General features: G+C 38.0%; 1 protein-coding gene across 2 annotated transcripts; it reads left to right on the top strand.

Moving 5' to 3' along the window:
* The first annotated feature begins 147 nt into the window (after window positions 1-147).
* bach2b (BTB and CNC homology 1, basic leucine zipper transcription factor 2b) lies at window positions 148-13,249 on the top strand. Of its 2 annotated transcripts, none has more exons than XM_049756134.2 (5): window positions 148-509; window positions 6,263-6,517; window positions 7,831-9,282; window positions 9,356-9,562; window positions 10,384-13,249. In XM_049756134.2, the coding sequence occupies exons 2-5, from the start codon at window positions 6,275-6,277 to the stop codon at window positions 10,852-10,854; spliced, it is 2,373 nt and encodes a 790-aa protein (XP_049612091.1). In that variant the 5' UTR covers window positions 148-509; window positions 6,263-6,274; the 3' UTR covers window positions 10,855-13,249. The 2 variants fall into 2 exon arrangements, with proteins under 2 accessions (XP_049612091.1, XP_049612092.1); XM_049756135.2 differs by lacking the exon at window positions 148-509 and adding an exon at window positions 5,089-5,535.
* The last annotated feature ends 135 nt before the right edge of the window (window positions 13,250-13,384 follow it).

The raw sequence follows: 13,384 nt of genomic DNA, 5'->3' as shown, positions 1-13,384 counted from the left end.
GATTCGCCCCTGCTTTGAGTCTTCACAAATCAATCAAGTTGCCACATTCAATATGGCGGTAAGGTTTACGTAACTATTTTGTGCCAAGCTATTATCTAGTTAGATGTCCATGGACAAGCACACTTAAAGCCTTTCGCAACGCCAAGTACAGTGTTGAGCTGACGATGTTGTGAATGAACGAAAACGGGTGACGTCGACGGACTAATGTCAACAATGCGGCGATCGAGAGTAGGCGTTCCAGTCGAGTGTAACCAACAGCGGGAGACTGACTTGCGCTCCGTGCAGAAACACTGCAAACGTAATCACACGTAATCATAGCAGAAACAACAGGGAAGAAAATCACGGACATGTTTTTTAGAAGGTGAGACGAATCAAACCTAATTGTAGCCACTGAAGAAAAAAGTCGAAAATTGCAGTCGGGAGGATTTAAATAGAGCAAAGCAATCCATCATGTGAAAGAACTTGATTGTGAAACGGATACGAGGATTTGATCGAGAAGGAAGAACACGGTAAGCAGCCATGCACACTTTCTGGCGTCTTTGTCACACTTCGACTACTATCTGCTGCGTAATTTAAATTTCCTGTTTGTCACAATCGAAATGTAAGTAATCGGTGCAGTGAGTTACAAACAAACATTCTAAGACACGTAAAATATAATTGGTGGAAGAACGTTACTATAATCTTGAAGGTGGTGAAATGATTGGGTTGGCTGGCTCATAACGACAAACCCGAACCACATCCTGTTGTGTATTGAGTCAGCGTTGTGTATTTTCTACGATTGTGCATAATAGCGGATCAAGTGTATTTACTCCACTGGGGGAAACATTTAAAGACCACCTACCCCACCCCCATGTTGCAAACACACCCTAGTCACAATTTCCCAGGTTATAATATTGTTGTGATGATTAGTTGGAGTATGTATACGATATATGCAGGACTGGTTTCTATTGAAACCGACGATAATTTAACATGATGACAATTTTGCATACTATTATCACATTCCTTTTGCATTCTAAAGACATTTTATTCCTAGCCGATTTGGCTTATACATGGACTGCGGCTACTCGTATTTGCTCCTACAGCGTTGTTTTTTTCTTCACCCAAAATAATTTCACGTGTTGTTGTAAAGATCTAATTTAATTTTGAAAAACATATATTTAATGCGCTTTGTATTGTTTATGTGAGTGGGTCCTGAAGGCTTAGTGAGCTAGCCCCTTTTATTGTGTGTGTGTGTGTGTGTGTGGGGGGGGGGGTCCTTAATTTTAAATAAAAATCAACAATAAATGCAGGCGTGAAACAATCAAACATGTTCTAAATTTAAATAATATTCATCAGCATAATTAAAGATATATATTATAATGAATTACATCACACTATATAATAGATATTTTATAGGAATGCTATTTCTATGCTTTGCTCTCCTATATGTTTCCCGGAAATATAACGTGCCCTAACAAAATATTTAGCAGAATTTCTACGTTTATTTAAGTTTTTGTTTAGTCCCACGATTGACTCGTTGATGCGGTAATAATACCGAATTTTAGAATCGGCGTTGACGTACAGTAAGGTATGCGCCTCTTTGTCTGCTGAACGTGCTACGTAAAGCAGCATCAGCCATCAATCTTCCACTCTCTCTCTCTCTCTCTCTCTCTCTCTCTCTCTCTCTCTCTCTCTCTCTCTCTCTCTCTCTCTCTCATACGTATATAGTTTGTTTTCTCTGGTGAATTATCATTTTAAATGCACTGTTTTCCAAGCTTTTGTCATATTTATTACGTTAAAACAATAATGCAATAAAACTGGTCAATTCGCTACATTGTTCGAATTCCAAACAAATGTTCCTTAATGGCTTCAGTGATGATGGATAGGTTCCGTTCCAGAATCAAACCATTACATGATTAATCAATATGAACATATTGTATTGAGCAGGCTGACCAGAGAAACATGTTTTATTTGCATCAGAGACAAAAATGACCTAAAGTGCAGGGCCATGTCAATATTGCAGAAGATAAACACTTTTTTTTTTACTGTAATTTCAAGTGATTTACAGTAGATCGAAAATCTCTGTATACATTCACTGATCACATGAATCATATACATTTTGCATACATCTGAAAGAACACTCCTCTCAATCGTGTGTATTCTAAACTTTACTAGTATTTCTCACTGCTTACCCATGATGCACCTCTCTTCATCTCCAGGCTGTTAAAGGCAGTGAAAGAGACCATTGTTCTGTCACTCTGAGGCAAGAACGCTGCACTTCTGACACAGGGTGGGAGAAAATCCCATTGTACCCCTGAAACATGCTTGAATCTTGGATGAATGTGGTATTCTCTCTTCATCCGTGGCAGAGAACATCAGACTGTTTGTGTTTAAATTAACGCTGAGCCTTAATAGGAAGAAAATATCTTTTGCATACATTCCCTCCCCACACACACACGCAGTTCAAATAGTACAGTGGAAAAAGCTTGATCAAAGCAAACAAATGATCCCCTACTTCAAAAGTTCTCATTCTCATTGCTATTTTTCAAGAGCATGAGTCCTTCATGCATTTTCACAACAGTACAGTCAATGTGCATGAGAATATTTGATTCTCTCTACTCTCAGGTTCCAGGCTAGCTAAAATTCTAATAGCTCTGCGTCTTCCTGATCCAATGACTGTGTCTACAGCCCTATCAGTCAACTGCGAGTCTAATTTTAACCTCGCTGTAATGTATCATGTGTCACCCCTTGCCATGTTGTTCATTTGTTTGACTAAAGGCTTCTTTTTTTTTTTTTTTAGGAGACTCTCGGGTAGCTCTGATAATGATGATAATTATGATAACGATGATAATAATTTGTGCACTAAGAAGAAAACTAGCATGTAAAATGTTTCAATATAGTACTTTGTTTGTTTATTTGTTTGACTAAAGGCTTTTTTTAGGAGACTCTCGGGTAGCTCTGATAATGATGATAATTATGATAAGGATGATAATAATTTGTGCACTAAGAAGAAAACTACCATGCAAAATGTTTCAATATACTGCATAAACAAACTATTGTCCACACACATACACATATGCACCAGTTTACAGCGCTGCATATTTTTGCATGTTAAAAATCAATTTTAATAGGAATAGTTTAGAACAAATATTTTTCTAAACTTTTTGCAATAGAAGAATTTTATTTTTATTTTTTTAATCTCAGTTAAGTACAGGGTGTCTATAAAGTACATAGTAAATATAAATGACTCTTCTGCAATTTTTGTGATAAGACCATCCAAATAATAGCCCAAAAAATAATATAAATGACTAAAATAGATCATAAAATCGCCTGGGTACCCAGAGAATTTGTTAATTTCTACAGGGAACACTTGGACTGAGACCCTCAGGTTGTTTTTGACACAATGCAGCAGTTAGTGACAGGCAGCCAGTATGTTGACCGCCATCTTTTCTTCTGCAACAAGCATACAAGAGTGAATGAGCATCTCATATTATTCAACTGTTGGAAGACTGGTATGGAAATGTTGACACAGAATTGAGCGCAGCTCCAGAAACTCGTGGAATCCCCCGGAGAAGATCTTGGGCGGGAGACTGACTTGTAGCCTTGGAATGCACTCGGAAGAATCAGACTTATTGACTGGACTTGCTCAACCCTGATAAGCTCCTCCTCTTCCACTACAACCAATCTGTCTCACCTTTTTTCTCGGGGTGTCAAACTGTTGTGTGCCCTTTGTGAGTGTGTGATGGAATACCACGGGAGGTGCGGAATTATTACTTCACATGGAGGTAATTGATTTTCTATTGATTAAGTGTCAAACTTAAGGCCCAGGAGCCAGAGACGGCCCATCACGTTATTTTATGTGGCCCGCAAAGACAAATTTGCATCGACTTTATGTGTCACTACTACCGTATTTTCCGCACTATAAGGTGCACGTAAAAACCTCAAATTTTCTCAAAAGCCGACAGTGCGCCTTATATATGGACCAATATTGAGCCACTACAACAGGCGTGTCCAAATATATGGACAAAGTTTTAAAATGGACCATTCATTGAAGGTGCACCTTCTAATCCGGTGCGCCTTATATATGGACAAAGTTTTAAAATGGGCCATTCATTGAAGTTGCGCCTTATAATCCGGTGCGCCTTATAGTGCGGAAAATACGGTAAATGTAAAAAAATTAGTTCTTTAAAAAAAATTGAGATATTACTACCAATTTCAATTACCATTCTTTTTAAAAAAAAAACATTTTAACCCGTTTATAACTTGAAATTGAGTTATTTGACCACTAATATGAATGCAAGTTTTTATATCGAGGGCGGGATGGAAAGTCATGCCACTATTTACAGTCTTTGAATATGTAAACATTACTGACAATGTCATTGAATAATTGTTGTCAAGCTAGGTTGGATGAGATGTTAAACTTGACATAACTATTCCAGCCCGCCACTTAATTCAAGCAGAGGATGACATGTCAAGAAGGAATGTGGAATGTGGTGCGCCCACAGAGACACGGCATTAAACATAGTGTATGCATACAGCCAACATCTGTAGACATCTAGAAAGGGTGTAACGTGGCGAGTATGGGGTCGTGGAATGTTGGACCTAATTTTGACGCTTTCTATTGCACAAGTCAAATTTTTAATGAGACACATTTTTTCTCTGAATAACAAAATAATGACAGAATAAGCCTCTGCCATAAATTGGACATTTGTGGTGATCGTAGTGATTCAGCACTCATACATTTGCCGTTTTACGTGGGCTATGCCTCTGCGTCAGCTATTTGCATAAAACTTTCCATTTGTTTTTTTTTATAATGTGGATTTTGTTTTTCTTGTCTGTTTCACATATTTTTCAGTCCCTTGTCATGTTCAATCAGTCTCAATAACTCCAAGAAATTAGTGTTCACTTAGTCTACAAAGGATTTTTTTTTTCAGTGTGAGATTGCTTTTTTTTTGCTTGCATATCAAAATTTAGAAACATAAAATAATTGCATGATTTTAGGCTGACGTCATGTGAAAGTAAAAATGACTCATACCAGCATGGTGAGGAAAGGGGGGGAGCTAATAAAAAAAATATATAAATTAGCAATTTCTTTTTTTTTGCAAGATTATTCAACATCATTTTAAAAACCAAAACATCAAACTCATACTTGAATATATTTATTGAATGAATTTCACTCCCATACCAAATGACAGAGGCCAAGCAGTGAAGCAAGAGACATTTGAAACAGTCAGTCCAGTCTATAGATAACACTGTTTCTATCACATGTGCAGCGTGTTACCATATAAGACAGCAATATGACTCACCTTACTCACTGACCTACTATGTGGGAAGTCATGATTCATGCAAGCTGCATTTAAGATGGCGGGGGCCTAAAATAGTCTCAAATGTCGTCATACAAACACATGCGCGCGCACACACACATGTTCCTACCTTGCTTGTTCACTCACCCACACTCAGACATTGATAGGTTCAGCGTGTGTTAGTAAGAAATATGTTGTTACTGTAAAGAAGGGAATATTAAGATGACTGGATGCATACTGAAATCTTTTTGAGGTAATGAAAAATCGTGCGCTTGTAGCTCATTTGTTCCTGACCTGATTGACAATGTTATTTTTATTTTAGTATGGCTGTATGCTGTAACAATCTGTCACTGATTTCAGTCTTCATGTCTTGCATTAGCCTCAAAGATTTCTATATTTTATTTGATCAATACCAGTATCGACCATATTAATCACACTGAGATTACATCACAGATGTAAAAAAAAAAAAAGAAGATCCTTATCATTTTTTTGGGTAGTGGGAGCGAGAGAATCAAACCATATCAATAATTAAGAAATGGGAGCCAGATAATCAAACCATGTCAATAATTAATCTAAATCAATAATTAATTATTTTTCTTTGGAAATAGAGGCACAATGACATCATCATGAAACTTATATGTGATTTTATAAAACCAAAGAATATCATTATTTTAACATATGGTATTAATTTATTGTTATTATGTCCATACTGTCAACTGAAATAATAAAGAGAAATATATTAATAAAATGTAAATATAAATCGTAATAGTAGGCATTTTGTTGGGAAGTTAGCCTATTTTGAGAACTGTCAGGACTGAATGACCTCATACAGGTGGGTTTTACCCCCCCCCCCCACAATATAATTTATATGTTTTAATTCCCTCTAAACATTTTTCTTCCATTATTTGACTATACAGTACACTATTGAGAAGTTTTCAGGTGATATCCTTGTAAAATAAACTCATCCCTTCTGTTTTCAGATTGTAAGCGGAATGTCCGTGGATGAGAGGCCTGAAGCCCCCATGTATGTGTATGAGTCAACAGTTCATTGTACCAATATCCTCCTCTGCCTTAATGACCAGCGGAAGCAGGATATCCTGTGCGATGTGACTATCCTAGTGGAAGGCAAGGAATTTCGCGGGCATCGGGCTGTGCTAGCCGCCTGCAGCGAATATTTCCTCCAGGTGTTGGTAGGCCAGACGGAGAATGGCTTTTTGGTCAGCCTTCCTGAAGAGGTATGTCCAACAAATATGAATTAATTAAGATAGCATTATTATTGTTGTATTAGCAATACCATTCAAAACCGTTTGAAAGAAATACTGTTGATTTAAGTCCTCCTCCCTTACCTCGCTGTTACGTATTTAATTATTTTTGTATAAAATTGTATTTTGTTCAAGACTTTTCTTTTTAAATTATGCCAACTGCGCTTACCGTATTTTCCGGACTATAAGGCGCACCGGAGTATAAGCCGCACCTTCAATGAATGGCCCATTTTAAAACTTTGTCCTTATATAAGGCGCACCGGACTATAAGGCGCACCATTTGTGGTGATCGTCATGTCAGATTTTTAATCCAGATCAAATCATTCTCCATTTTATCTTTTTTATTTCAACTTCTTTCAGACGCAAGAAATTACTTTATAATCACAAAATAATGCTCCATAGTCTTTTTGATTCATGATTCATAGTCTTCAGCGGGCCACTTATGATTGATTTCATGACACAATGCTTCGGGCCAGTTTAAATTTAGGAATTTGGTCCATATATAAGGCGCACTGTCAGCTTTTGAGAAAATTTTAGGTTTTTAGGTGCGCCTTATAGTCTGGAAAATACGGTACATTTGAGAATTTTTTTTTTATCTTAAAATATGTGATTTCCAATTATCACATCATGTCATATCACCTTGACATCTACACAGATAAGGTTTATGTACTTTTATGACACTGCAGTGGCACAAAATGACCCCCAGACGGTAATATGCATATGATTGCATATGTCTAAGGACACAAAAAGATAACGGCTGCAGACTGCAGCTGATAATACTAAACTGAAAATAGACCCATTGGTATGCTGAGGTCTTTTCCTTCTTCAGAGTTGCTATTAATAAACATGTTTGGCTACGGCATGTTGGCCAATTCCTCTCATTCAAATTATGATTATACTTTGTATATTTCCACACTAGTTACTGCCATAATTTGACAAACCTTTCCCCAGTTTACATTCATGGGTGACTGTAATTCTATAGGTGGCAATAATTTTCTTTTTTAAAAAGTTTATTTTGATGAAATTAAGAATGAATGAATTCATTTTGTCTAGAAAGCATTTTATATCTATTATTAGCATATTAGCATATCATAGCTAACTGTACAATTCAAGCGATTATATAAGTATCTTAAGGGTGGCTCACAAACAAATAATGTTTTTTTAGTTGATGTAAATCTGTCAAATTTATAAAGTTAAGTGCTTGTCGTTATTTTCAAAGTGGAATAACATTGTGGCACCACACCCAAGTACTCCAGACTGATGACAATTTCCCTGCTATTTTTCAGGTCACTGCCAAAGGATTCGTCCCGTTGTTGCAGTTTGCCTACACTGCTAAACTGTTACTCAGCAAAGAAAACATTCAAGAGGTCATCCGCTGTGCCGAATTCCTGCGCATGCACAACCTAGAGGACTCGTGCTTTCGTTTTCTGGAAGCTCAGCTGCGTAGTGAGGACAGCTTGCTGCACTGTCACAATGTAGCTGCTGAGGGCATCAACTCGGAGAATGAAAGCATGCAGTCAGAGACCGAAAGATCATCCTCTCCAACGATACAACGTGCTGATGATCTCGCCACCTTTCAGTTCCCCGGTGAGGATCAATTAACAATGACTGGTAACTTCACAGACGGACGATTGGACTTCGATCGACGCCGAGGATCAGACCTGCCGCGATGCCCTAAGTACCGGAAATACCAATGGGCTTATAAAAAGCACAATGATGATTTGTCTTCACACACCAGTACCTCAGGTTTTCCAAGCACAATAAAAGAGGGCGACATTAGTGGGGGAGTAACGGATCCGAACAGATTGCCTTTGACAGAAATCAAAGTTGAACAACAAGTAGAGGAAGAGGCCATCTCATTGGACATTACTGACGGCGCGTCAGCAATGGAGATGGATAACCCCGCGTCGTCAGAAATCATCAAGAGAATGAAGTCGGCATCCTGCATTCGAGCCTTACTTAAAAAAGGAGTGGACTGCTCCAATCTGCCCAGTACACCTCAGCCACTATTTGCAAACAGGCTCGTTTGTCCCCAGGACAAAGTTAACTCTCAGGGAGATCACAAAAAAGACTTGAAAGGTCTTGCTGGACAATTGAGTTGGTCTTTATTATCCCCAAAGAACAATGACAATTTCAGCGCCGATCTTAAATCCTGTGACGAAACCTGCAAACAGGAAGTTGAGCTCGATCGAGGAACTGTCATATTTTCCTCCGGGGCCTGCAGTCGTCTGGGAAACCCGGCACATTCTTATCCTGGTGGGAATTCTTTTGAAACGGAGCTTCCTGAACACATACCAAAGGGTCTTGGAGCTAGTCAGTCCCTTCCAAGCTCCCAGGCCTATTCTCCCAGCACCACCTCCAGCGAACCCCATCTACTGTGCCGTCCACGGTCAAACACCAGCTGTCCAGTTCCAATAAAAGTCTGCCCACGCTCACCACCTTGTGAGACACGGACAAGGACATCCAGTTCCTGTTCGTCGTACTCCTATGCAGAAGACGGCAGTGGAGGCTCCCCATGCAGCCTGCCTCAATTTGAGTTCTCTTCGTCACCTTGCTCCAACATGGCCCGCTGTCTCAATGTTGACCAGCAGGACCACAATGTCGGGGATGGAGTTTTTATCCAGGGGCAAACCAACATCAAATGTGAACAGTCCTATGGCACCAATTCCAGCGATGAGTCGGGTTCTTTTTCCGAGGGAGACAGCGAGTCCTGCACTGTACAAGAGCGTGGCCCAGAGGTAAGTGCAAATTTGGATGTGCAATCATTTATAATGTCATATGACTTTTGATAACCATCTTTGAATTTGACAGGTGAAGCTACCTTTCCCTGTTGATCAAATCATAAATCTTCCAAGAAATGACTTCCAAACACTGGTGAAAATGCACAAACTGACCTCAGAGCAACTCGAGTTCATCCACGATGTGAGGCGAAGAAGTAAGAATCGCATCGCTGCCCAACGCTGCCGCAAAAGAAAGCTCGACTGTATCTTGAACCTCGAGTGTGAGATTAGAAAACTGGTGAGTCCATCTACACTTGGATGTGAAGATCTCATGACACCTTCCTACTGATTTTGAATGAAAAATAGTGGCGGCCATTTTATATTAACTAGGATACACCCCTAATCAACTATGGCATCATGGTTTCGAACATCGGTGTCAAACTCAAGTCCCAGGGGTCAGATACGGCCCACCACATCATTTTATGTGGCCCGCAAAGACAAATTTTGTCCAGAATAGTCGATCCTACTGTCAGATTGGTGCGCAACTGGGAAAAAAAAAAGCTAAATTGCGTGTTTACCATCTGGCATTGTTATTTTCAATTTCGCAGAAAACCTCAGGCCGAAACAGATCCCCACTCTCAGGACCTGAGCAAGCCGCGCTCTTCGTTACATTTGGGCCCGTTGTTTCGCCCACAATCAGCGTGAAGTCCTGTTGCACTCGAATAGTTCCCTGCTGCAACACACTTCATATGATTCATATGATCGGATACTCGGCAAGGTCTGCAGAACCTGGATAGCAATCCTGATTGTTTGAATCAGAGGTAGCAGCAGGAAGACATAAAAAAAAAAAAAAAATGCAGGATATTGATGACTGGAATTGCCCAACCTTGGTCTCAGCTCTGCGGGATTTTACGGTAAATATAATAAATGGACTGTCACTTGTTTAGCACTTTTCTATTTTCAGTACTAAAGGCGTTTCAGATTTACCAAGCATCAGGAGCAAACCCCCAATCCAATTTATCACTGCGCCATACCGCCCCAATAAAAAGAAAATAGAATTTTAAAAAATTGAATATGTATATCTTTATGTAAATTTTTAACATTTTTTTGCAAATACAGGTATGCGAAAAGGAGAAGCTGCTTACAGAGAGAAATCAACTGAAGGCTTGTATGGGGGAACTATGGGAAAACTTTTCCTGCCTGTCCCAGGAGGTGTGCAGGGATGTCCAGCTAAGCCCCGAACAGGTTCAGTCATTGCACCACTACTGCCCAGTCCTACGCCCCACCAATTCCACCGCCAGCCATCACGCTGCCTACGATCCCAAGCCTTGTAACAGACCTAACACCACCAGCATCGATCTCTGTTTGGACTCCGCCACACCTGAAACAAACATTCCTGGTTCTCCAGGCCTTTTGGAGATCAACTCGATGGAAAACGGGGAAGACAAAGGTATGGACAGCCAATACATTAGCTTGTACACAGATTCAGGGCTGACCGTGGAGAAATACGGTAATCAGACGGTAACAGTTGATTTTTGCCAGGAAATGACCGAAAAATGTACAACTGATGAGCAGCCACACAAGGACTAATTAATAGTATTTGTTTTTCATGTTTAGTGTTGTTATTATTATTATCATCATTATTATTATTATTTTATTTTTTATTATTACTATTATTATTATTACTATTATTACTAGTAGTAGTAGTAGTAGTAGTAATATTTAATTATACTACTCTGACAAACCCTCTCTTGGGGTTGTTGATAATACTCAACTTCTGCCAGTGTTGACAAAAAATTATATATTTTTATGTATTTATGTTTTTCATGATTTCTATTTTATGAACAGTTGACACGCTGTCTTAAAAAAGCGGAAATACTGTTCATCAAGTATTCCCTTACCAAAAGTGAGAGTTTCTCACTTAAGTCTTTACAATGGTGCTATGGCCCCCGGCAGCAGCTTTGAGAGTCGGGCAGGGTTCATGTCTTCATGACACCCCAAAACACAAAGAGGAACCTCAGTGGACAAAAAAAATTCTTTCTATATATCGCTTTTATTGGCATGGTCCCCGTATTTCTTCTCTTTGACTCGTTTTCGTGTACATCCTCTCTTGCTTGTTTTTTTTTGCTGTGACACTTTTCATCTCTAGCTATTCAAAACTCAGGAAAAAAAAAAAAACTCAGAATGTTTACCATAATTCATGCAAAATGAGAATACAGATTTTATACATGGGGGGAAGTTATCATGCAATTAGACTGTAAAATGTTTATGCAAACATTTTCTTGTAATTGTGTACAGGCTGTAAACTGATAACATTCCTTTTTTTGCCTTCTGGAGCTCTCGGTATAATTTTTTTTCTTTTTTTTTTTTGCTGGCAGATGCATATTTTCTCTCTTTAACCAGCAATACCTTGTTTGGATGTTGACTTTGTGCTTGTTTGGCAAAATGTATATAGTGTGAGCATGATTACTGTCAATGACTTTGAACAGATGTAGGCTTAGATGTTTTTTTTTTCCCACCAAGGATAGAGAAGGCTGAGGAAAAAAAAAAATCTTCATTTTTGCCATCTCATGTAAATATTTCCCCCCCCAACATGGTGGGTGCTCTTAATTCTCAGGAAAACCGCTTAACAGACATGCATATAGACTGAAAGACATATTTCTTAAAATAAACACAACAAAATTTAAGATCCATGTCTACACATACATGGAGACTAAATGTACCTTTTAAATTATCCGCTCTTCCCTGTTATCTAAGTGAATGAGGATTTTAGGAAAATTGTTTTGCTTTTTAAAAAGCAGACAACCTGAACTGTCTTTCCAATGTATTTTTATTTTCTATTTATAAACTGGAAAAGTCTTGCTTACCATTAAAGGTGTTATGACTTGGAATTCAGCCTTTGGACAATTTAGCCACAGTCTATAAAATTAATGATTGTGATAATTGCCTTTGAATTTAATGGAATTCATTCCAAAATTTGTGTTCTCCTTACAGTGGGAATATTTTTAAAAAAATGCTCGCACCGAAATTACAAATCATGCCTCTACCCTTGAGAATAAATCAGTGTGATGAGGATTAGTGTTTTTAACACAAATAGTGCTGCAAAAAGTTGTTAATGTAACAAATTTTATCGATATCCTTAATAAATCGGCAAATACAGTTCATATCAGCATTTTTCACGAGAAAGGTGAAAGGGGTGATCACACTTTTATCACGTCCCAACTTAAATGAATAAATAATTCAATAAATATATAACCACAAGAACTCGGCAATCATAATTTCTGTGAATATTGAGTAAAATATAAACATTTTTATTTACATTATTAGTTGTCAAATATGACAGAATTTTTGACATGTAAAATTGATAGGACAGGTTTGCAATTGTGTGAAAATGTTTCCTTTCTCTTTATGGGATGAGTCAGCCGGATTGTACAGTATGTGTATATATATATATATATATATATATATATACATACGCCTTAGAACTTGCAGAGACCATAGTACACATTCAAGTGAAGCGAGTTTATGCAGGGGCCTTGACCCTTTCCTCAAAAGTCACCAGTGCAACTTTTTCACACTGATCTACCTGTGAAATGACTCGTACCTCTCATAACAGGTCAATGACTGTATCAACAAACTGCATCAGGTGTTTTCTACATGTTTTTTACTCAGATTATATGGACTATTGTTTACTTGCAAGTTTTGGTGCATCATTTATTGGAATAACTTGTAGTTTAAATTGTTCTCATCTTTCTAATTTTGTATTGTTGTTCATTTTAAAATACTGTATTGTGCTTATTCGCTACGAGTATCATGAAAGTTTTTTTAAATGGTAAATACAGTCATGATTTGACGGTTATTGTAAATATATTGTGAAAACTTTTCTCAAATTCATTTTAATTGGCAGTGTTATATAACTTAAAGTACTGTACTTTTTTGTCTTTACGCCATTTTGCTTGATGAAATAAACATGCATATCACTGCTGTTATTATTATTTTTTTTTAAATTGCATTTTCAATCCAGTCGTTTTGGGAGAAAGCTCAACAAGTAGTAATAGAGAAAGCACCTTGACTCCAATTTGAAAAATATGATTCATTGTGTTAAAAAAGAATAATAAAA

This window comes from Syngnathus scovelli, chromosome 20 (genome assembly GCF_024217435.2).
Source record: "Syngnathus scovelli strain Florida chromosome 20, RoL_Ssco_1.2, whole genome shotgun sequence".
Lineage (NCBI taxonomy): Eukaryota > Metazoa > Chordata > Actinopteri > Syngnathiformes > Syngnathidae > Syngnathus > Syngnathus scovelli.
Note: the sequence above shows the minus strand (reverse complement) of the source record. Positions and strands in the feature narration are given on the sequence as shown.

Coding starts and splice junctions, on each gene's coding strand:
- bach2b (XM_049756134.2), top strand. CDS start 6,275: ATGTCCGTGGATGAGAGGCCTGAAGCCCCCATGTATGTGTATGAGTCA. Junction 6,518..7,830: donor TGGTCAGCCTTCCTGAAGAG/GTATGTCCAACA, acceptor GCTATTTTTCAG/GTCACTGCCAAAGGATTCGT. Junction 9,283..9,355: donor TACAAGAGCGTGGCCCAGAG/GTAAGTGCAAAT, acceptor TGAATTTGACAG/GTGAAGCTACCTTTCCCTGT.